This window comes from Psammomys obesus, unplaced genomic scaffold, assembly GCF_907164565.1.
Source record: "Psammomys obesus unplaced genomic scaffold, mPsaObe1.curated_primary_1811, whole genome shotgun sequence".
Lineage (NCBI taxonomy): Eukaryota > Metazoa > Chordata > Mammalia > Rodentia > Muridae > Psammomys > Psammomys obesus.
In genome coordinates, this window is record NW_026596152.1 from 7,965,135 (window position 1) to 7,986,432 (window position 21,298).

Genomic DNA, 21,298 nt, shown 5'->3' on the forward strand with positions numbered 1-21,298 from the left:
GTCTAGAAGGGCCCACCTCAGTTTCCAGGGCAACTGTGTAGCCGTCAGGGCCGCTGGGAAGCCGAGCATTTGGGTTTTTGTCTTTCACATCTCTCTCAGTTCAGTGAGTCTGAAAAAAAATCCTTGGATTTTAAATTTTCTGAAGAAATGTACGTGCTACAAAAGCAGAGGCAAGAAACAGGCTGTAGCAGTGTGCCCATCTGCTCATAAGACTGAGGTACTTTTGCCCTGCATGTGGACAACAGCGTCCAGGAGGGGAGCGCCAACAGACACACAGGCACAGGCCAGCCTGGGGAAGGCAGAGCACCACTGCATACCACAGCCAAATCCTCCTCCTTCTTTTCTTGGCCATGCAGTTAAAATTTTTAACATTTATTATTTTGAGTGTGTGTGTGTATGTATGTATGTGTGTGGGGGGGTGCAGGTGAGCGTCATGTGCAAATTTGGAAGTCAGAGCACTACCTGCAAGAGCTAGATTACTCCTTTTACTATCTTACTTCTGGGAATCAAACTCAAGATCATCAGGCTTGGAAGCAAGTGCCTTTACTCACTAAGCCATCTTGCTGACACAATGTTTGGTGGCAGTCTGAGCCAGGTAAGCTTTATACTTAAAGCGTTTATTTATTTATTACTGATTTATTAAAATTTACATTTTAGCTGGGCAGTGGTGGCACACGCCTTTAACCCCAGAATGTGGGAGGCAGATGCAGGTGGATCTCTGTGATTTCAAGGCCAGTCTCATTTACAGAGTGAGTTCCAGGACAGCCAGGGCTACACAGAGAATCCCTGTATCAAAACAAAACATTAAAATTTTACTTTATTAACTTTAGGTATATGAGTGTTTTTATCTGTATGTATTTCAGTGTACTGAACGCATGCCTAGTGCCTTTGAAGGCCAGAAGAGGGTTTTGAATCTCCTGGGACTGGAGTTACAAATGATTACTGTAACTGTTATTTGGGTGTTGGGAAGTAAACCCACATCATCTGCATAAGCACTGAGCCAATTCTCTAGCTGCTATTTAAAGTTTCTTTTGTCTGTTTGTTTTTCAAGATAGGGTTTCTCTGTGTAGCCCTGGAACTCACTCTGTAGACCAGGCTGCCCTCAAACTCTGGAGATCTGCCTGCCTCTGTCTCTTGAGTGCTGGGATTAAGGTGTGTGCCACCACGGCCTTACCTACTTAAAGCTTTCAAGCTTGGTCTATCTTCTTATTTCCATAGCACAGGTGCCTGAGGCCACATCTCCACACCCATGTCTCATGTGCCTATGGCTTGGAGGAAGGAAAGCCAGGTTTCCTTTTCAGGAGACTTCTTGCTTATTATTTATGGCCCTGGCATCAGAGTAAATGGGGGCATCACACTAGGAAACAGTCCCTGCCACTGAGCACATTCTCCTTTACCCCTCAGAACTGCCATATATGGCAAGTGGCATCACACCCATTTTATACACACAAGGCTGCAGCACAGAGAAGGGCTGCCAGTGCCAGAGCCAGGCTGGAGTTCCACGTCCGTGAGAGTCTGAAATTATTTGCTATGGACACCACCCTGCAAAACAGCAGTGGGCTGGGGCAATGGGGCAGGACGACCTCTGCAGGAACCCTGCCTGTGACAACACTGGAAGCACACCTGGCAGTTTACTCAAGTGCACGGAGAAAGTGAGCAAAAGGTGGAGATAGGGGAGAGTCTAGAGCGAGCTAAAGAACTAAGAACGGTAGGAGACCAGAAACAGCTGGAGTGGTATAGCGCAATGGTCCAGCTCTGCTGAAGCCGACCTGGCTGAGGACCATGTGGATCCAAAGAGACCTGATTCTCCCTCTGTCCAACCCTCCTTCCTTCCCCAATTTATACCTGCATTTTAATAAACTTGGTACGTCTTTCTGTTCCCAAAATGCTACATTTAGTCACATGTATTTTATGCTATTTATGATACTATGATGTAAGAAATAGATGGTCCATTTTCAATATGAGCTGTTTGACAGTTCATCAGGGTCACAGATAAACAGGAGGCCCAGCTGGTGGCTGGCACTAGCTTGTCTCAGGGCTCACAGTGGGAAGGCTACAGGTACTCAGCTACACAACTGAGCCCATGATCAGAGAAGGAGGCTGCCTCAAGCACCAAATATTGAAACAAGGAGCTGTGTTCTAAACCAGTGAGGCGGGGACTTTGGGAAGGGCCAAGTCCTGCACTATGAGAAAAGGACAGGACTTTCTCCAAACCTGGAGACTTTAGAAACTAGTTTTGCAGCAGCCATTTTTGCTCTTTCTCTTGGCTGTCATCCCTTCCTGCAGAACTGCATATTAAAAACTGTTTTCACTGATCTCTTCAGTTTGTTATTTCTAAAAGTAAACCAAAGTAGTTGGTTTAGATAAAACACTTATATTAGGTCCCAGCAGGCAAGAGTAAGCAAAAAGGAGACAGTCACTCAAGGGTATCCTAGAAAAATAAGGCAGTTTCTTTGGCTTTCAGACCTATAAAAAAAAAAAAGTACCCCAAAGCATGGCCTGTTAGTTCATGAGCTGTGTTGTTTACATTGGTTCTCTTTCCTTGTTTCTACCTTACACAACCATCAGTCTTCCAGTGGGGCTCTTGCTCTGTTTGGTAGAGTGGAGGATGCTCTGAGCAAAAATAAATTAGTTCTATAATTACATTTGTTGTAATTGTGTCTTTTGAAAGACAACAATATGAACTTCATTTTCCTTTATTGGCATAATCTTCAGAAGCATTCTGAGAGACAAATGCAGCCCAAAGTCATCCAAACACTAGGTTAATGAAATCCCAATTAAGAACAGCTCTTGATCTCTAACTATGAATGAGTAATACATTAGGACTAAAGCTCATGAGCACCAAATCGCCTTTGGTGAAGATGGTTCCAAATCGACTGGCCAGCACACCCCTCCTGGGGAGACAAGGCATATTTTGCTTCATGGATTGGTTAACTGACTGCATCGGGGACTGAGCTGATTTGGGGTAGTTTAGTGATAAACAGCTTGCCTCTCAGGTACAAGTCCCCAGGTTCTGGCCCTAGAGTTGCTCACCTCTCTAAAAAAAAGAAAAAGCAAACATGGACATTTTACTGTAGACACGCATCCGCAGCATGTAAGTGCACATAGAAACTATGCGAGAAGATGAGAGCATTCCTACCTTTTGAAATCAGGGCTTGTTTCAGAAATTCTAAATCTAGTCAGAAAGTCAGGGGCCAGGAGATGTTCCTCTTACATGTAAACTGTTCCTCATGTTTAGGACTTTTTATTGCCCTGACACTGGTAGAGAGAGAGGCAAAGCAGCTATGGAGTGCATTAGTATTTATACCCACTCCAGGGTCATTAAACTGTCAAATGGAAACTTCACCATTTTTATTACCAAGAGAGCTTCAGTCCTCCCTGAATGCTGTTTGGAATGGTCCTAGCTCTTAGAGGTTTAAGGGAACTGAGGAAGTGGTTTGTTGTTGTTTGTGTTCTGTGTTTTCTTTTCTTCAGTTTGGATATTGAACCCAGGACCTCATGCATGGTAGGCAAATGCTCCACCACTGATTTATACCCCAAGTCCTAAAATGGTCTCTAGTTCCATTTGAATACTAAGAGTATGAACAATTCAACATACTAGCTAAATAGCTGAAAAGGAGTATACATATGACATTTAATAACAAGATGACCATCAGCCTGTGAAAAGCCATACATATCTCAAGAATTGCCTTCTGTGATTATTGCTAAAGTGGCATCACTACCAATCACCGAGGCCGGTTTCTGAGAATGAGGTAGCCCCTGGAATGGTATGGAATGGTATGGTACGGCACAGTTTGTTCATGCTCATGGTTTTTGTTTATGTAGATGAGGATAAATCAACACAGGTGGGCTGATATATGCTCTGTCAGATGTTTTCCCTTTATGTCATGTTGGAAGAGCCACAGGGCTTACATTACTGTTCCCTGTAGACTCATCTATAGACTGCTGCGAGCTGTAGATCTCAGAAAGGCTCAGGGGGCAGAGGACAGGAATAGGTGGTCCTCACTGAGCAGGAAGGAAGGAGCAAAAGACCTGGGTGTCTTGGTTACTTTTCTACTGCTGTGACGAACATGGTCAAGGCAACTTATAAAAGAATGCATTTGATTGATTTGGTTTCAGAGGGTTAGAGTCCATGACGGTGGAGCAAAGGAACAGCTGGGAGCTCACATCTTGCGCACTAGGAATCACTTTTGAAGACTGCCCCAGGGACACCTCTTAATTCTTTCCAAACAGTTCCACGAGCTGGTAACATGAGCCTTTGGGGGCCATTCTCGTTCAAACTACCACGCTGGGCTTTCGGAGGTTAGCCCAGATTTTATTTTTTGAGCTAGGAACTATGTAGGACTGGCTAGCATGAAGCTTCCTATGTCTACCAGGCTAGCCCACAACTCAGAGAACCACCACCTGCCTCTGCCTCCCAAGTGCTTTTTGGGTTTGGTTTGGTTTTTTAGATAGTGTTTCTCTCCGTAGCTGTGTCTGTCCTGAAACTCACTTTGTAGACCAGGTTGGCCTCAAACTTGCAGAGATCTGCCTGCCTCTGTCTCCCAAGTGCTGGGATTAAAGGTGTGTGCCAATACCAGTTGGCTAGGGATTCTTTTAAAAAATGTTATAAGATACAGAATTGTTCTCAGTGAAACAAAAAATGTGAAGGAAAATGACACATGGACTGTATACAAGAGGCTGAGCCCCTAGCTTTGCTGAATAGCCAAGGCTGCCTCTGAACAGCTGAGTGTGGCCACAGTTCCAGGAGGGACTCTTAACACAGTGGGCAGAAACAAAGCAAAAGCCTACCACCCAGACTGTGTGCTCCAAGAAGACTCATCTTACTTGCATTGTGTTGCCTAGAAACAGAAACATCTGCTGGAAACACTAGCCACAGGGGAAAGGATCTACAGAACATGACTGAAATGTGCCCTGAGCTCAATTCCACTGAGGACACAGCTGGGTTTGGCAATGGCCTTTTCGCCCACCACTCTATCTTCTCTGAGGAGCTCAAAGCTCCTGCCTTTGATTCCTTTGTGTGGACTGTGTGGGCCATTACGTGTTGAAGCTGAAAAATACATGAAAAGAAAAGAGCAAAGCTCCTGGGGGAAGTGGCGGAGGCAGGTTAGCGCACACTGTTCCTTCTTTCCTCAGGAGCCAGCTGTCCCAGGTATGGTGATCCAAATGCCCTTACTTCTGGGATGTCTCAAGGAGACAGAACTTTATAGTCACAACCCTGATATAGGGCTGAGTTATCATATGTTGTACAAATACTATATTTGTAAAACTAACAATTTATAGATGTACAGGATGAAACTGTTCATTCCTATTGGGTGGTGGCGGTGCACACCTTTAACTCCAGCACTCGGGATGCAGAGGCAGGCAGATTTCTGCGAGTTCAAGGCCAGCCTGGCCTACACAGCACCTGACTCAAAAACAAAAACAAACAAACAAACAAAAAGGTTGTTCATTCCTCCCTGAGACTGAGCATACGCAGTAACAGTTTAGGGAGGACCGACCCTGCTTTGAAGATGTAGTAAGAAGATGGTGTAAGCACAAATAGCTGGGTTCCAGTAGAAGAGAAACAAATATGGCCTATAGCATCCACCCTGCATGTGTGTCAGCAATCCAATCCTTGCCTCTGTGTGTACCCATTCAACTCCAGTTCCTCTGCCTCAGCCAGGATCACGAACCAGTGATACACCAAAGAGAGAATGCTGTGTAAAACACAGGAAGTGATGTTCAGTCTCATGAGGGATAAAGATGCTTCTCCTCAGGCATGGCTGCAGGGTCTGAAACCAGCAGTTCAGAAGCCCAACGTCTCTTTCCTTGGACCTAGAATGGCCTAAAGTAATTGGTTTGCATATGTAGAAAGTGACTCCTGGGACTTCCCAGGCAGGTCATAAGAAGTTTTGAAGTTTCTACCCAACACTCAAGGAAAGCTCACCCTGGGTCTCCAAGGTGTGGGGAACTTCTGCGGAGAAGCACAGCACACCAGAACTGCCCCAGCCTCTGGCCATGTAAAGTTCCAGACATTGTGGAGCAAAGAAATCAAGTCTAAATTGTGGATTGGGGGGGGGGGGGATATTAGCAACATTTGTTGTTATTCTAATCCATTAAGTTTTAGGTAGTTTGTTATTTAGCAATGATGGCTAGAAGAACACCTTCACTGTGCTTCTTTAATAGTTGATACAACATAGAATCATCTAGAAAGAGGATCTCAGTAAGATATTATCTACATGGGGTTGGCTTGTGGGCTGTCGGGGGAAGATCTAGCCCACCTGACGCACCTGGGCAGGGGTTCCTGAACTGTGCAAGAGTAGATCACACTGAGTACAGTGAGCAGACAAGTGGGCATGCATGCATTTATTCCCTCTGCTCTAGACTGTGGATATGACCGGCTCCTTTACATTTCTGCAGCCTCGACTTCACACATGTAAAAACCCAAAGCTGATGTTGGGAATCATCCTTGAATGCTTTTCCATCTTATTCACTGATGAAAGAGACTCACGGTTCAACTCAGAGCTCGTAGTCTCTGGCTAGTCTTGCTAGTCAGTCTGCTCTGGGGATCGCTGATCTTCAGCTCCTGAGACTGGAACTGCAGGCAGGACACTTCTCCTACCCGGCATTCACATGGCTTCTGAGGATCCAAACTCTGGTTCTCAGACTTGCACAACATGTGATCCAACCACCGAGCCATCTCCCCAGCCCCATGGTATAAGTACAACCCAGTATGGCAAGCCTACTTTCCTCCTCCTTCTCCTCCTTTTCCTCTTCTTCCCTCTCCTTCTCCTTTTCCTCCTCCTTTTTCAAGACAGGGTTTCTCTGTGTAATATAGCCCTGGCTGTCCTGGACTCACTCTGTAGACCAAACTCATAAAGATCCACCTGCCTCTGCCTGCACCACCATGTCTGGCCATCATTCCTTTTAAAAACTTATTTATGTGTGTATGAATGTGTAGACCTGTGTGCCACAGAATGTGTAAAAATCAGTTCACTCCAGGGAATGAACTCAGAATACCATGCTTGCTGGTGAATGCCTTTACCCACGAAGCCGTCTTACCAGCCTGTTTTACCTGCTACCCCCTCCCAACCCCAATAAATTAAAATACATTTTATTAAATTTGAGGTGAAAGAAATTATATTGGGATTTTCGTCAGAACTGCACTAAGGTTAAAGATTATCTTGGACAAGTTCACTGCTAAAATGACTCCTCAGTCTTTGTCCTGAGGCCTGGAAGAGCTGACCACTGAGCACTGCTAGTCAGTCTAGGAAGGGGCACCTATTGCTTTACAGGGAAAGAACCCAGGGACTGTGGAGAGGGAACACTCCCCTGGGGATGCCCTGTCACTAGAGATGTTCAGGGAGATACTGTACAGCCTGTTCCTGAGATGGAAACAGCGGCCGAGTGGCTGGCTTAAAATGGCTAAGCCAAACTTGTGGAAGTTTGCCCAATGAACCAGTGGGAATTACACTATAATCTGAGAGTTCCTGGTGTTTCAGAGACTTGTCTGTGAGTGGAGATCTTCCCTCACCACAGACTGGCACCACCTGATTCTCTGGAATGCTGAGTAAGAAGGCCAGAGCAAAAATCAGTGCCTACCTGACTCCCGCTGGGCTCTGTGGCACAGGGAGTTTTGCTTCTCTGCCTTTTTCTGTGGGGTGCTTCAGTAAGAAGCCCCTCACAGGATGCTCCCATGGTGCACTTACACCCAACCGCTTCTAGACTGTGATTCAAATAAGCCATGGCTTAAAAATGACACCGTGGCTGGCATTCTACTGAAGCGACACAAAAGGATCAACACAGGACTCAGTGTTCTTGCTTCTCCTTCAGGTTCCTCCTTTTTTACTTAAAGACAACAGACTCCACCCACATTTCCTTCCTGAGGTTCTCTGGCCTCCTCATCTTCACACTAGCTTATCGCCCCCGTAAGCAAGCTCTAAGCCCTGCTGTCCAGTAACTCTAGACCCAAGTGGCTTGTCCAAACACATGCCAGAACCGCTTTTCCCTATGGTAGCTGCAGGAGTGCTGGCCTCTACATAGCCAACCTCGGTGAAGGAAGGGCTTGACTCAGCGGTTGCCTCTCCTATAGCATCCTAACGATTCCCTATAAGGAATCCCCAGGCTAGACCGTGGCTACGCCTCCAGAGATGCCTGGAATTTTCTTCCCCCAAAGTTCCTTCCCCTACTACTATAAAGATAAATCTTGATTGTGAACTCGAGAAGATTTAGAAACCTGATGGAAACAAATCTGTAGGCAAATTGGGGAGGGAAGGTGACAACCTTAAATCTGAGCAGCATCATTTCCTGTCTAGCACCCTGGATTGAATGAAATGGCAAAAAAGAGCCAAAAACAGCATTCTCCCCTCTCTGTTTCCTGACTTTGGATTCAATGTGACCAGCTGCTTCCAGTTCCTGCTGCCCTGTCTTCCTCACCATGATGGAATGTCCCCTCAAAGTGTGAGACCAGAGTAAAGCACATGGTCATCTGTCAGCTGTGCTGGTATCTACCTTCCAGACTCAAGCATCCCAGAATCCCTCAGTTCCTTCTAGCTGAGGTTTATCTACACCGACTAATTCACAAGGAATGGGAAAGGAATCTAATGAACAATCTTCACTAACTCTCCAGGCTGGGAGTATTTACTGGTCCGTGCTAATGGTATGACATACTAGCCAAGAAAACAACTTGGAGGAAGAAAGGTTCATTTGGGCTCCCTGCCATCTGTGAGAGGTTTAACCTGCGGCACAGGGAAAGCTACTCACTTCCTGGAAGTCAGGATGAAAAAGAGAGTCAAAGGTAAAAACAAGTTACACCCTTCAGGACTGGAGAGATGGCTCAGTAAAGATCACTATCTGCTCTTCTAGCAGACCAGGGTTCAATTCCCAGCACCCACATGGCGGCTTTTGACCCCTTCACACAGGCTTATATGCAGGCAGAATACCAATTAACAAAAATTATATAAATAAATAAATTATATATAAAAAAGATACTCTTCAAAGGCCCAACCATGAATAACTCCTCTCCCTGGGCCCCACATCCTAATACTCATTCTTCTATGAGCTTGATCATACATCTGTAAGTTTAATCATCTTTTAACAGCATCACCAGCTGGGTCCAAGTCATTTACACTTGAGCCCTTGGGGACAATTTTATGTCCAAACCACACAGGATGGAATCTGCCCGTGGCTCTTGTGTCTGGAGCTGTAACTGGCTGCTTTGTGTATAAAGTGCCGAGGGACATACAGGTCCCTGTAGCGTGCAGCAGATGCAAAGGAGTAGGCAGGACACTGGAGTCTGGGAAACAGAGGGGCAAGATGTGGCTGCCCTCAAAGAATGAGCAAGTCACTGCCAGAGTTCTGGAAACCCAAGAGACTAAAGTCTAGGCCTGCTCTTTCTTTCCTTTATTACCTAAATGAGGGAAAAAACAACTCAGACTGTGACCTCTTTCCTTTGTCATAAAAGCAGTGGTGTGACTATGACTCCAGGAAGATGACTCACTATTTCTGGCCTTCAGTCTCCTGTCTCTTACCAAGTGGCTGGGTTGTATCAGTGGTTTTGAAATGGTTAGTTATGGAACCTATCCCTCCAGCTACCATTTCTGCAGAAGATCTTCTTAAAGGTAGGGTCTGAAAACTACACAATCCAGTCTTTTGCTTCCATTCACACTGGCCGATACAATGGTCATTAATTCCCTGAAATTACTATATAAAAACGGCCCCATCTCCCTAGAGCTACTGGATCAGACACACTGCAGATAAAGACCAGTGCCGCCATTTAGCATGTTTTGCATGTTTATCTAGAGGTAGGTCATTTCACCACACATAGATAAAATGCTACAGAGAAGCAGCTAGGGCAGTGGATCCAAAGCTTTGTCATTCACTGGTGACTTCGACCGCTTAACCTTTTAAGCCTTAATTTCTGTATCACTGGGGTGCATATATGTGGTGCATAGTTCTGACTGTCAACCTGCTGGCTAAAGAAACGCCTAGGGCATCAGTGACACACACCTTTGGATGTGTCTATGAGGATGTTTCTGGGGAATATTAATTTAGGGAAGAAGTCCTACTCTGAGCGTGGGCAGCACTGTGCTGTGGGCTGGGCTCCTGGACCCAACAAAAGGAGAGACAGAGAAAGTCAGCTAGGCCCTGGCATGTCCCTTCCTCTGCTTTCTCGTTCCACAGAGATGTAAGGAGGCAAGAGCTGTGAATTCCTATCACCATGAGCAGCCCGTGGCCACGGCCATCACAACAGACTGACTGTATCCTCTCAAACTGTGAGCCCAAATAAACCCTTTCTCCCTTAAGCAGCTTCTTATTAGGCATCCTACCATGGTAACAAGAAAAGTGACACAATATGGAACACATAGGATTGTAATCAAGATGAAACTGCACCAGGTAAAGCACCCAGAACAGCATCTATCACAGGGCAAACAGCTGACAGTCTCGCTTCCATCACCAGTGTGTACTTCATTCTCTTCTCATCACACAAGAGGGCCCACTAAGAATGCTCAGAGTTGCTTCGGCTGTTGCCTGGCTCTGCTGTTATAAGCACTCGGTAATAACCCTCCTCACATGCATATGTCGCCGCATATATGGAATAACTCAGTCTGCTAAACTGCCCTCAAGGGTTCTTCCACCTTATTCTTCAACAACATGGAAAACGTTTTTCTCCGCCATACAGTCTGTGTCCTGTGACTGGTTGATTTCACTTAGCATAATGCCTGAAGGCCCAGCCCACAGCTGCCAGCTGTTCCCATCCTTCTTCACACATCCCCTACCCCAGCAAGATTCGGATGTCATCTTTCCCAAGGGTGAGTTCCCAGGGATGAGACCACAGTCTTCCAGAGTTAAAGCTCTGGTGGAGCAATGACCTCCTCACCATGGCTTTAAAACCCTTAAGGAGCCTGAAGTGCAACCACTTAGACCCACACTGCTGGCTTGTGTGGAAAGACAGTTTTGCAGAAAACCACATAATTCTGCTCATATTATGATGCTCTAGCACTTCAACTTGAATCATTTTTCTTCTCCATTTACACGTGTGTGTGTGTGTGTGTGTGTGTGTGTGCGCGCACACACATGACGTGGAGGTCAGAAGACAACTTTCAGAAGTCAGTTCTCTCCTCCTTGCTGAGCCATCACACTGACCCTTGAGTATTTTTAATAAGAGGGAAAGTATTTTAAAACAAACCATTTGTGATGAGGAACTGCCTGGATTATGATGTCCTGTAGGAGTATTTCTTCCTTTTTTTTTTTCTGAGACAAGTTTTCTCTGTGTGGCCCTGGCTGTCCTGGAACTCGATCTGCGAACCAGGCTGGCCTAAAACTCACAAGCGATCCACCTGCCTCTGCCTCCCCAGCGCTGAGATTAAAGGTGTGTGCCACCACCACCACCAGAGTGAGACTTTCTTAATTGGGTTAATTAAAGTAGAAAGACACAACTTGAGTGCGGGTAGCTCCATTTCACAGGCTGGGCCCTGGACAGAGCGTGGAGGAGAGAGCCGGCCAGTATGTGTATTTATTCACTGCTCTCCGCTCTTAGCTGAGGATGTGATATGACTAGCTTTGAGTTCCTGCCACTGTGACTTTGCCTGTAAAGATGGCCTACATAACCTGGACTTAGAGGCTAAAACAAACCCTTTCTCCCCTAAGTTGCTTTCATCAAGGTATTTTTTATCACAACAGAAATGACATTCACACAACAGCTCTTCTATATTTCTGGATGTGGTTACTAAGAAAATAATACTAACAGCAAAAGAGATTTAAGAAACTCAATTTCAAGACCAAGTTTAACTTATACTAATAGATCATCCTCAACCAAAGTTTATCTTCTCAACCTTAGGAAGACAAAAATTGAACCTCGGGAATCACAAGCCTCTTGCGGCTAGACATTTTTTTCCCTCCCAGAACAAACATTTCGTGAGTAAGAAAATGGAAAAAAATGTTCAACGAATATTCATTTGGGGCTGTTGCTATCTAAGCAGACACATGAGCTCTCCTGGGAATGAAGAGGGAACAGTGACAAGGATCAAGACCCCTTTCTCACTGGCAGCGGCCTCTGGTCTTCGTCATGCTACATAACAATGAGCAGCATACTTGACCACTAATTCCAAGACAATGGCCATGGGAAGAATGAACGTGAAGGTACTTTGAATCAACTTTAATTCCAAGGAGATTGTATTTGTTACAAAATTTTCTTCCATTCTTAAAAATTTTACGTGTATAGGTGTTTTGCTTGTCTTTGTACCATGTGTGGACAGTGCCCATGGATGCCAGAAGAGGGTCTTGGATCCCCTGGGACTAGAGTTACAGACTGTTGTCAGTTGTCACATGGTGCTGGGAATTGAACCTAGGTCTTCTGGATGAACAGCAAGTGACTCTGAGCCATCTCTCTACCCAATGATGTTTTAAATACTTTTTTCTCCTTTTTAGCCTGGCATCATATCCAAACTTTTCCATACATGGAGAAAAATTCACCAGCAATTCAATTTTACTGGTTTTTTTTTTTTTTTTTTCTTTTTTTGCCATAAGGTCTCAGGTACCCAGGTTAGCCTACGTAATTGAGGATGACCTTGAACTCCTAATCTGCCTTGCCTCCCAAGTGGTGGTATTACATGGCTAAGCCTCCATGCTCGGCAACACTGGTGATTGTTTATTTGTTTGTTGTGGAGACGAAGTCTCACTGAGTAGCCCTGACTGTCCTGGACCTCACTGGACAGAGATCCGCCCACCTCTGTCTCCCAAGTGCTGAGATTAAGCACCACCACACACAGCATTTAAATTTTATTTTTAAGTTCTGTAGCTACTTATGTGATGCCTATCATAGAGTGCTGATGTATTCTGTGTGCTCAGACCATGAAAAGCGTATCCACCTCCTCAAAGGGCTATCTTTTCTGTGAGGTAAACAACAACAACAACAACAAATTCCTTTCTCCTTCCTGAAACATACAGTGATGCCACCCGCCATGAGGCCTTCACCAGACTGAGCTGGGCTAATGTTTACACTATGCTCTGTCCTTTCAAAAGCAGGTACATGAACAGCTACTGTGTGTGTGGTATATGTGTGCGCGCATCTACACACACGTCTGTGTAGAAGCCGAAGCCTTGAATGTCTTCTTCAGTCATCCTTACCACTTTTTAAAAATTTTTGTTTAATTGATTTATTTAAAGCTAGGCACAGCGCCGTGCAACTGCAATCCAAGTACTCCCACAGCAACATGATAGGAGACAGAGGACTTTCCTGGAAGCCTGGTGTAAAGTGAAATTCTGGGCAGGTAGGACGGAACAGTGACCAAACAGGACGAGTGTGGTATTGAAGAAATGTGACAGGAATGTTTGTACAGGATAGTAACATGACAATATATGTCAAAATGGACAGAATAGTAGATGCTTCAGAAAGCAAGTTTACCTAGGAACTTACTTGACTAAAACTTAGGGTGATTTCAGCTTTAACATAACCATAAAAAGGGACGACAAATGATAAACACCATCATAACACTTCAAACAGTTTTTTTTTTCGGGGGGAACAAGGAACCCCAGCTGACCTCAAACTCAGCAATCCTCCCATCTCAGCGTCTTGAGTACTAGGATCGGAGGTATGCACCTGGCTACCACAGCTTTTTAAAATTTGAGGTAAAATTCAAAATACAAAATAGCTTTTAAAATTAGTTTCAAGGGTCTGGAGAGGTGGCCCAGTGGTTAAGAGCACTATTGCTCTTCTAGAAGACATGGGTTCAAGTCTCAGCACACACATGGTGGTTTGTATCCATCTATAACTCCACTTCCAGGGGACCACATGCCTTCTTCTGGCCTCAGTAGGCTCCAGGCATGCATGTGCTGCAGACATACCTGAGACAAAACATCATACGCATAAAATAAAAATAAATCTAAAGCAAAACCCCACAATACCAAGTAGCTTTCATGAGTAATTTAGTGTCTATAACTACTATCTAATTCCAGAACATTTTTTTTCCACCCCAACAGGACTCTCTGTATTCCTTCTCACCCTCTTCCCCTCCCCTATGAGCTCCTGGTAACCACTAATGCGTTTTGTGATTTTCCTATTCTAGACCTTTCATGTAAACACAATCACATAACATGTGATTTTTTTTTTTTGACTCGCCTTAAATTCACCTGGCATAATGTCTTCACGGTACTTTCATGCTGTGGCCTGTGTTGGTGCTTCACTCCTTAACATATCTAAACACACAGTCAGGGTCAGGGATCACCAGGAGGACTCAGGACTGAACAGAGTTCTAACCACTCACAATTACTTCTAGTTACAAGGTTGTTTTGTTTTTATTTTTATTTATTGATTTGTTTTTTGAGACAAGTGCCTCACTGCCTACCATGCTGGCCTAGAACATTCAATCCTCCTGCCTTAGCCCCCCATGTGCTGGGATTATAGGCATGTACTAGTCACTATATCTGGTTCCTAATCACAGATGCATGGCACTAAAAGAATACAAAGCAGAATGAGCAGAGGGGATAAAAGGCTGATGGGCAGAAGTCCAGAGGAAAGCAGGCTTCCCCAGAGACAGGCTTAACCCTTCAGCAATGTGCTGTGATGTTGCCAGCCAAGGAATCTCACAAGTGGTGCTGTGCCCAGGTCTCTTCTGGGGCCTGGTCACACAGGATCCTTTGCAGAGGCTACATTGCAGGTACTCAGAAGAAAAGGCGGTGTTCAACATGAACCAGTATTTGGAAGAACAGTGCATGATGAGCCACCCTTATCCATTGGGGTGGGAAGCGCCCTCCTAAAACCCAAGATCCCCAGTGCCAGCCTGGGGCCATCTTGTAAGGAGTCTTTAAGGAGAGCTGTTCTGGGTCACTCATCTCTGCAGCAGCAAAACTATGGCTGCCAACAGACCCCAGTTTCCATACCATACCTTAGAATAATTTCTAGTAATCTCCCAAATTTCCAGGGAAGGGACTGATGGGTGCAGAATGTCATGGCTGCGTCTCTGGATTCACACAGACAAGGGGGTACAGCCTCCACATTTGCTGTGCAAACTATGGACACAGCTGTTGCCTCAGTTTTGTTCCAAATGCAGTTCTTACAGCTGCAAGTCTCACCTATGCGCCATGTACACACTAGTGGGCAGGTGACTGCCTGTCACAAGTTGGCGAAATTAAAGTTTTTTTACCTTTACTTTTCAACAATTCTCCTGCTGCTTTAGCTTTTAAGATAAAGCCTGGGACCATTCTATAAGTCTTCACAACCCACTGTCGCAGACCATAGACAACGGGTGAACGTAGCTCTCTGGCTGTGTGATGGTCATGATGATGGTCATTTTCCATTGGGAATCTATCTTCTTCTTAAGATTTATTTTTATTTATATTTATGTATGTGAGGAGGTATGTGTGTGTTAGGGGTGTCCAAAGAGTCCAGAAGAGGGTGTTGGATCTAGAGTCACTACAGGTAGTTGTGAGCTGTCTAAAAGTGGGGGCTGGAAACAAAATCTGGGTCCCTTAGAAAAGCTGCAGTAGCTTTTACGTGCTGAGCCATCTCTCTGGGCCCCTGGGAATCTATATTTATAATGAAGTCAAGAAAAGAGTCTCCCAGAAGACAATAAATAAATCAGAACGTTTTACATTCTTTGAGTTGTAGCCCTCAAGAGACTTGTCTCAAAAAAAGAAAACACAGAGCTCAAAATGGCCTGATATTTCATAGGCTGCTTGCTACTGGATTGGCATGCTGCATTGCCTGACTGTGGGAACTCAGACAGAATAACGGAAGCTGCCTGCAACGTGGGTGTTCTGTCTAGATTCAAAACCAGATGTCTCCAGACTGACTTTTTTTTTTCTCCAAAAGGAGAAGATGAAGATCTTAATTAACAAGTCAAAACCGAGCTCAAGCCTGTCTCTGTTTCTCAATGACTGTGTAGGCATCTTCTGCTTCTTAGTTCCTAATAATACAAAACGAGAATCAGAATAGATTCAGGTAAAATTTCAAGCAAATCCTAGATACCTGAAGCCTTGTTCCTTGTTGTCTGAAATGCAAGAACCAAACAGGATTTGAACAACAGAGCTTTCATGGCTTTATCTAAGCCAAGGGTCAGTACACTTCTGGAAAGGCCCAGGTTGGAAACAACTCTGGTTTAGCTGTGACCCTGTAGCTACAACAAAAGCAGGTAGAGACAACACGTACTTTACAAGATGGGCCTGAGTTCCCCTAGAACTCCCCTACAAAAACATGTGGTGGGCTAGAGTTGGCTCGTTCACCTGAGGTAAGATTCCACTCAGGTTCATCAGCATCAGCCTCATGTTATTACGTTTTAAGACAGTAAGAACTTTGATGATAAAAAGTTTCTGCTCACTGTCTTTCTAAATCAAGGACTATAAAAAAAAGGAGCAAACCAGATTACACACAGCATGTACAAATCAGTGGAAAGACATTAAAGTCTTTTTATAAAAAATGCTTTATCAAAACTTTGATGTCCATATCTTAATTTTAATTATTTAGTTATTTGTTTGTTTGTTGTTGTTTTCTGAGACAGGGTCTCTCTATGTAGCTCTGGCTGGTTTTTTATTTACTATGTAGACCAGGCTAGCCTCAAGCTCACAGAGATATGCCTGCCTCTGCTTCCCAAGTGTTAGGATTAAAGATGCATAGCACAGTTTTTGTCTTAACTTTAAAAGATACAGTTTAAAAGGAAATTATTAGTTTAACTGCCTCATTGCTTTAAAGTGGAAGAACACAGGTGTGAAAGGATGTAACTCAACAGAATTCTAAAGTGAATTTTGAGCATTGTAGTTCCAGAAAAACACGCTTCCCATAGAAATTGTTTTCCACTTTGAGTTTTTTTTTCCCAGAAAAGACTTGGTTTAATTATTGACTGTAATGCATTTCTATGGCCTTTCCCTCATATTTCCCATCCCTAAATTACATGCCATACTATAACATTCAATACAAAGAATATATTCACATTATGAATCATAATAAGAAGATGATATTTGTGAAACCCACCTCCTAAAGAAATCTAGATTGCCAATCTCTGGCCTGCTTTACTTCATTTATGTTTGAAAAGATATATATGCAGTGGGACTTCATGAAACGAAAAAGCTTCAGCACAGCTAAAGAAACAATCAAGAGGATAAACAGGAAGCCTACAGAATGGGAAAGAATCTTTGCCAGCTACACATCAACAGGTTAAATATCCAGAATATACAAAGAACTCAAAATCAACAACAAAATAAACAAAGAACAACAATAGAAAACAAACCCGCCAAAACAAACAAACTCAAAAGTTTAAAAAGCATGACCCATTTGAAAAATGAGCCTGGTACCCAAAAAGAAGAAGAAAAAAAGAAATGCTAAGAAAAATTTCAAAAAGTTGTTCATCATTTCTAGCAATTAGAAAAATGCAAATCAAAAAAGCTTTGAGATTTCATCTTACCCCAGTTAGAACGGCAAAGATCAACAGAACAATCAACAGAAATGCTGGAGGGGATGTGGGGAAAAGGGAACCTCATAGCTGTTGGTAAAATTGCAAACTAGTGTAGCCACTATGCAAATTAGGATGGAGGATTCTCAATGAATGCATCTAGAAAGCATTCCCACGTCTAAGGAAGGGGCATAAAGATTGTAAGAGCCAAAGGATCTTTGGCCATGAGATTGTGTCTCCTAGTAACATCAGAAAAATCTCACCAACATGATTGCCCAAATGTGAGCTGAAAAAGGACACCAACAAACATGCCAACGGTTGTTGGGAAAAGCCCACAAGGCCTCAACCCTACACAGGAGCAGGAGAAGTGGCCAACTGGTCAGCCCTGAAAACATAAATACAAGTAACATCATATGAACTTAACAGGCTATATTTATGAATATATTTGTATATGTAAACATATATGTATTCAATAACAACTAATGAAAAAAAGAGGCCATGAACTGAAGGAGAGTAGGAAGGAGAGGCTGGAGGGAGGGAGAAGAGTGAAATGTAATTAAATTACAGTCTCAAAAATAATAAATAAATAAATAAATAAATAAATAAATAAATAAATAAATAAATAAAACCTTGAAAAAGACATGCATGCACATTTCTGATAGCTGTGGTTTTAAAATGTAACTATATAGCTCCTATCTTGTTCCTACCTTCTCTCATCCACCATCTCCCAGACCCCACTTTGAGCTCTTCTACTGCATTAATTTTTAAGACACAACAGCTTATTGAGATAGACCATACACCATGAAGTAAGCAGCACTATGCAGTACTTAGCATATTCATGAGGGTGTGCGATCAGCACCCCCACTTCCAGGACTTGACTTCATATCCAAAGGCATCCAGTCCCATCAGCAGTCACTCTGTTGACCCCATCCTCTTCCCTTTGCAAGCGCTAACTTATCTTCCATTCCTATGAACTTTTCTAATCCAGAAATTCAATATAAACAGAATCACATAATATGTCATTTGTGTCTGACTCTTTTACTCAAAACAGACATTTTTTGGGGGTAGGGTTTATTTAGCTCAGTGACAGAGCCCCTGACTTCAGCCCCCAGTGGTACAACTTAGGCTCAGTGTATGTGAGGCCCTCATTCAATCCTCAGCACAATACAAAACAAAACCCAAAGGGAGGCCATTTAAAAACTTTTAGCCAGGAATGGTGGTACATGACTTTAATCTCAGCACTCTGGAATCAGACACAAGTGGATCTCTGTGGGTATGAGTTCAAGAACAGCCTGGTCTACAAGGAGAATTCCAGGACAGCAAGGCTATTATACATAAAAACCCTGTCTCAAACAAACAAACAAACAAACAAACAAAAACACCCTATCTTGAAAAATAACAAAAACAAAACAACAACAGCAAAAATTACAAAACTATTTTCTAGTAAAAATGCTGTGTGTATGGGCAATGCAGAGAGAGAAGAGGCAGTTTTACGAGGATAGTAATAGAAAGGTTGCAGAGAGAGAACTCAGGTGAAGACTGAATGAACCAGAGAATAAGAAGCCAAGAGATTAGAGCAGATTTCTTGAGTTAGTTTGAGGCCGAACAGAGCAACTCAGAGGCTAAGAGAAAAGCCAGATTGAATAAATTACCTGAAAGAGGAGTTTGAGCCAGGACAGCTGAGTTGAACCAGCCAGCCCAGAGTTTAGTAAGACAAGAAAGGGTGAGCTTACTCAGCAGTAAGTCTCAAAGGCTGAAAACATTCTAGGCCTGGGTGAGATTGTATGGAGGCTAGAAGCTTCCAGGACTGGGCTTAGGTTAGCAGAAGCAGGCAGTAATCCTCCAGGATGACAACTGAAACAGGATAACAAAAGTTCTTTTACATGTGTTCATTTTAGAAAAACGTTCCTTTTAAGCATGAATGATTTTTTTTAAATATCCATGGATAACCCTGATAATACATACATATAATTTCTTTTATAAACTGAAGTACTGTGAGATTATCTTAGGTTGGGTGTGATAGTACACACCTATAAACTAGCGCTTAGGAGTCCGGGACAGGAGGATCACAAGTACAAGGCCAACCTAGACTGTACCATAAAATTTTATTTTAAAAAGAAAAAATGAGCTCCTTTGGCTACAGTTGTTGAATCTTCCATGCACCTGTGAGCTTGCATGCTGCTGGAACACCATCCATTTCTCCCAGAACTGAAGGACATTTACTACCATGACTTCCGGTGCGTGGTGGAAACTTCAGGTGCGTGGTCTTAAGGGCAGGTATCTGCGGGTTCACACTGTTGATGCATTCATATTGTTGGCTCATTCATTCTGGCACTGGGAGTTGCAGCTTCCTGTAAGGTTGGTGCGGCTGAACCAAGAAAGAAGGCATATGCAGATTTCTTCAGAAATTATGATTCCGTGAAAGATTTTGAAGAGACAAGGAAAGCTGGTATCGTTCAGAGTGCAGTGATTTCAGAATGTAAAGAATTCTTTGGCTTGAGCTCCACAGATGTTCATCACTGACCTGTGTTCCTGAACTATGAAACATGAATATGTGGTGGGCTACTAAGGAATAATTTCTCTCAGAAATATATGGACAAGAAAAAAAAGGAAGAGGGAAAAAATTAAATTCTCTTAGAATCTGTTGTTTTCTTATTTTTGCAGTACTGGGGATTCAAGCCCAGCCTTGAACATGCTGCATAAATGTTCTACCACTGAACTACGTCCTAGCCCCTTTTTTCCCTTGTACCTTTAGATTTTCCCAGAGTATAATGTTTAAGGGCTGTATAATATTGTGTCACACACATATACCATAATTTATTTGATTCCATTTTGTAAGCAATTTTTATCATTTCTAATTTCTAAAGTAATTATAAATGAAAGTACAATAAATCTGCTATTGTATATTTGCAGTCATGTATGACTATTCTTTGATATAAATACCTAGGAATGAAGTGTAATTCTGTGTTAAAGGTCATACTCATTTTTACAATACCTATACATACTTCTAAACTTCTTCCCCAAAGCTGGTACTCATCTGCTTTGAGTAGGATTCTCTTTCTGACAACTTTATCATCATTGAAAAATAAATTAAACAACAGCAACAAAAACCTTTAGTCTCAGCATTCAGAAGGCAGAGGCAAGTGAATCTCTGTGAGTTCAAGGCCAGCCTGGTCTACAGAGAGATTTCCAGGACAACCAGGGCTACACAAACAAGACAAAACAAGATGCTTCCCATATGATAAATAAAGAAACGGTAACCTGTTCTTCCAACTGTACTATTTTGATGCCCACTGTTTAGTCAAACATTTAGCTTAAAACACAATGTTGAAACACATTCCAAGAATGCAGCCCTGTGAGAATTCTAAGTGCTTGTGGGAAAACTCCAAAAACACAAGAAAAGAGTGCTGTGACTTCAGTTTCTTCAAAACACAGGACTGTTCTTGGAATGTGCTTCTGTGGATGGTGCAGTGACAGAAGCGAATTTACTTTAGATTATTCACTACATCTGGCTATTGTTATTTGTTTAGATGCCTCTATGAAAAAACATACTTTTGCCATGTGGCCGTACACTTTACTCAGTATACACTGTCTGATGCTCTGAATAAAGCTGGCTATTGCATGAGACTGTAGTCCACCTCAGTCTTAGGCCTCACTCTCCCAGATTCACACAGCGCCAACTACACCGGTAAACAACACAATGTTAGCATCTTTGAGTACTTGTCACTACTTCAAATGTCTGTGACTTATTTTATTAGTTTGTTTTTATGTATGGAAATTAGGTCCTCAAAAATTGCAACTGAGAAAATCCTCTATCTCCTGCTAGAGATTTTGTTTTGTTTTGTTTTGTTGATTTTTTAAGACAGGGTCTCTTTGTGTAGCCCTATTGTTTTGTTTTTTGAGACAGTATCTCTCTACTATCCCTGACTATT

At 43.1% G+C, this 21,298-nt stretch overlaps 1 protein-coding gene across 4 annotated transcripts in view; it reads right to left on the bottom strand.

Moving 5' to 3' along the window:
- Positions 1-21,298, bottom strand: part of Specc1 (sperm antigen with calponin homology and coiled-coil domains 1) — a 251,057-nt gene that overhangs the window by 29,835 nt on the left and 199,924 nt on the right. Inside the window, exon 13 of one of the 4 annotated variants that reach the window (XM_055594128.1) lies at positions 19,325-19,734. The exons of the other annotated variants lie outside the window; for them this stretch is intronic. Coding sequence (XP_055450103.1) covers positions 19,690-19,734 — 45 coding nt within the window. The 3' untranslated portion in view covers positions 19,325-19,689. Of the gene's footprint in view, positions 1-19,324; positions 19,735-21,298 lie in introns of those variants that run through there. 4 annotated transcript variants of the gene reach the window in all.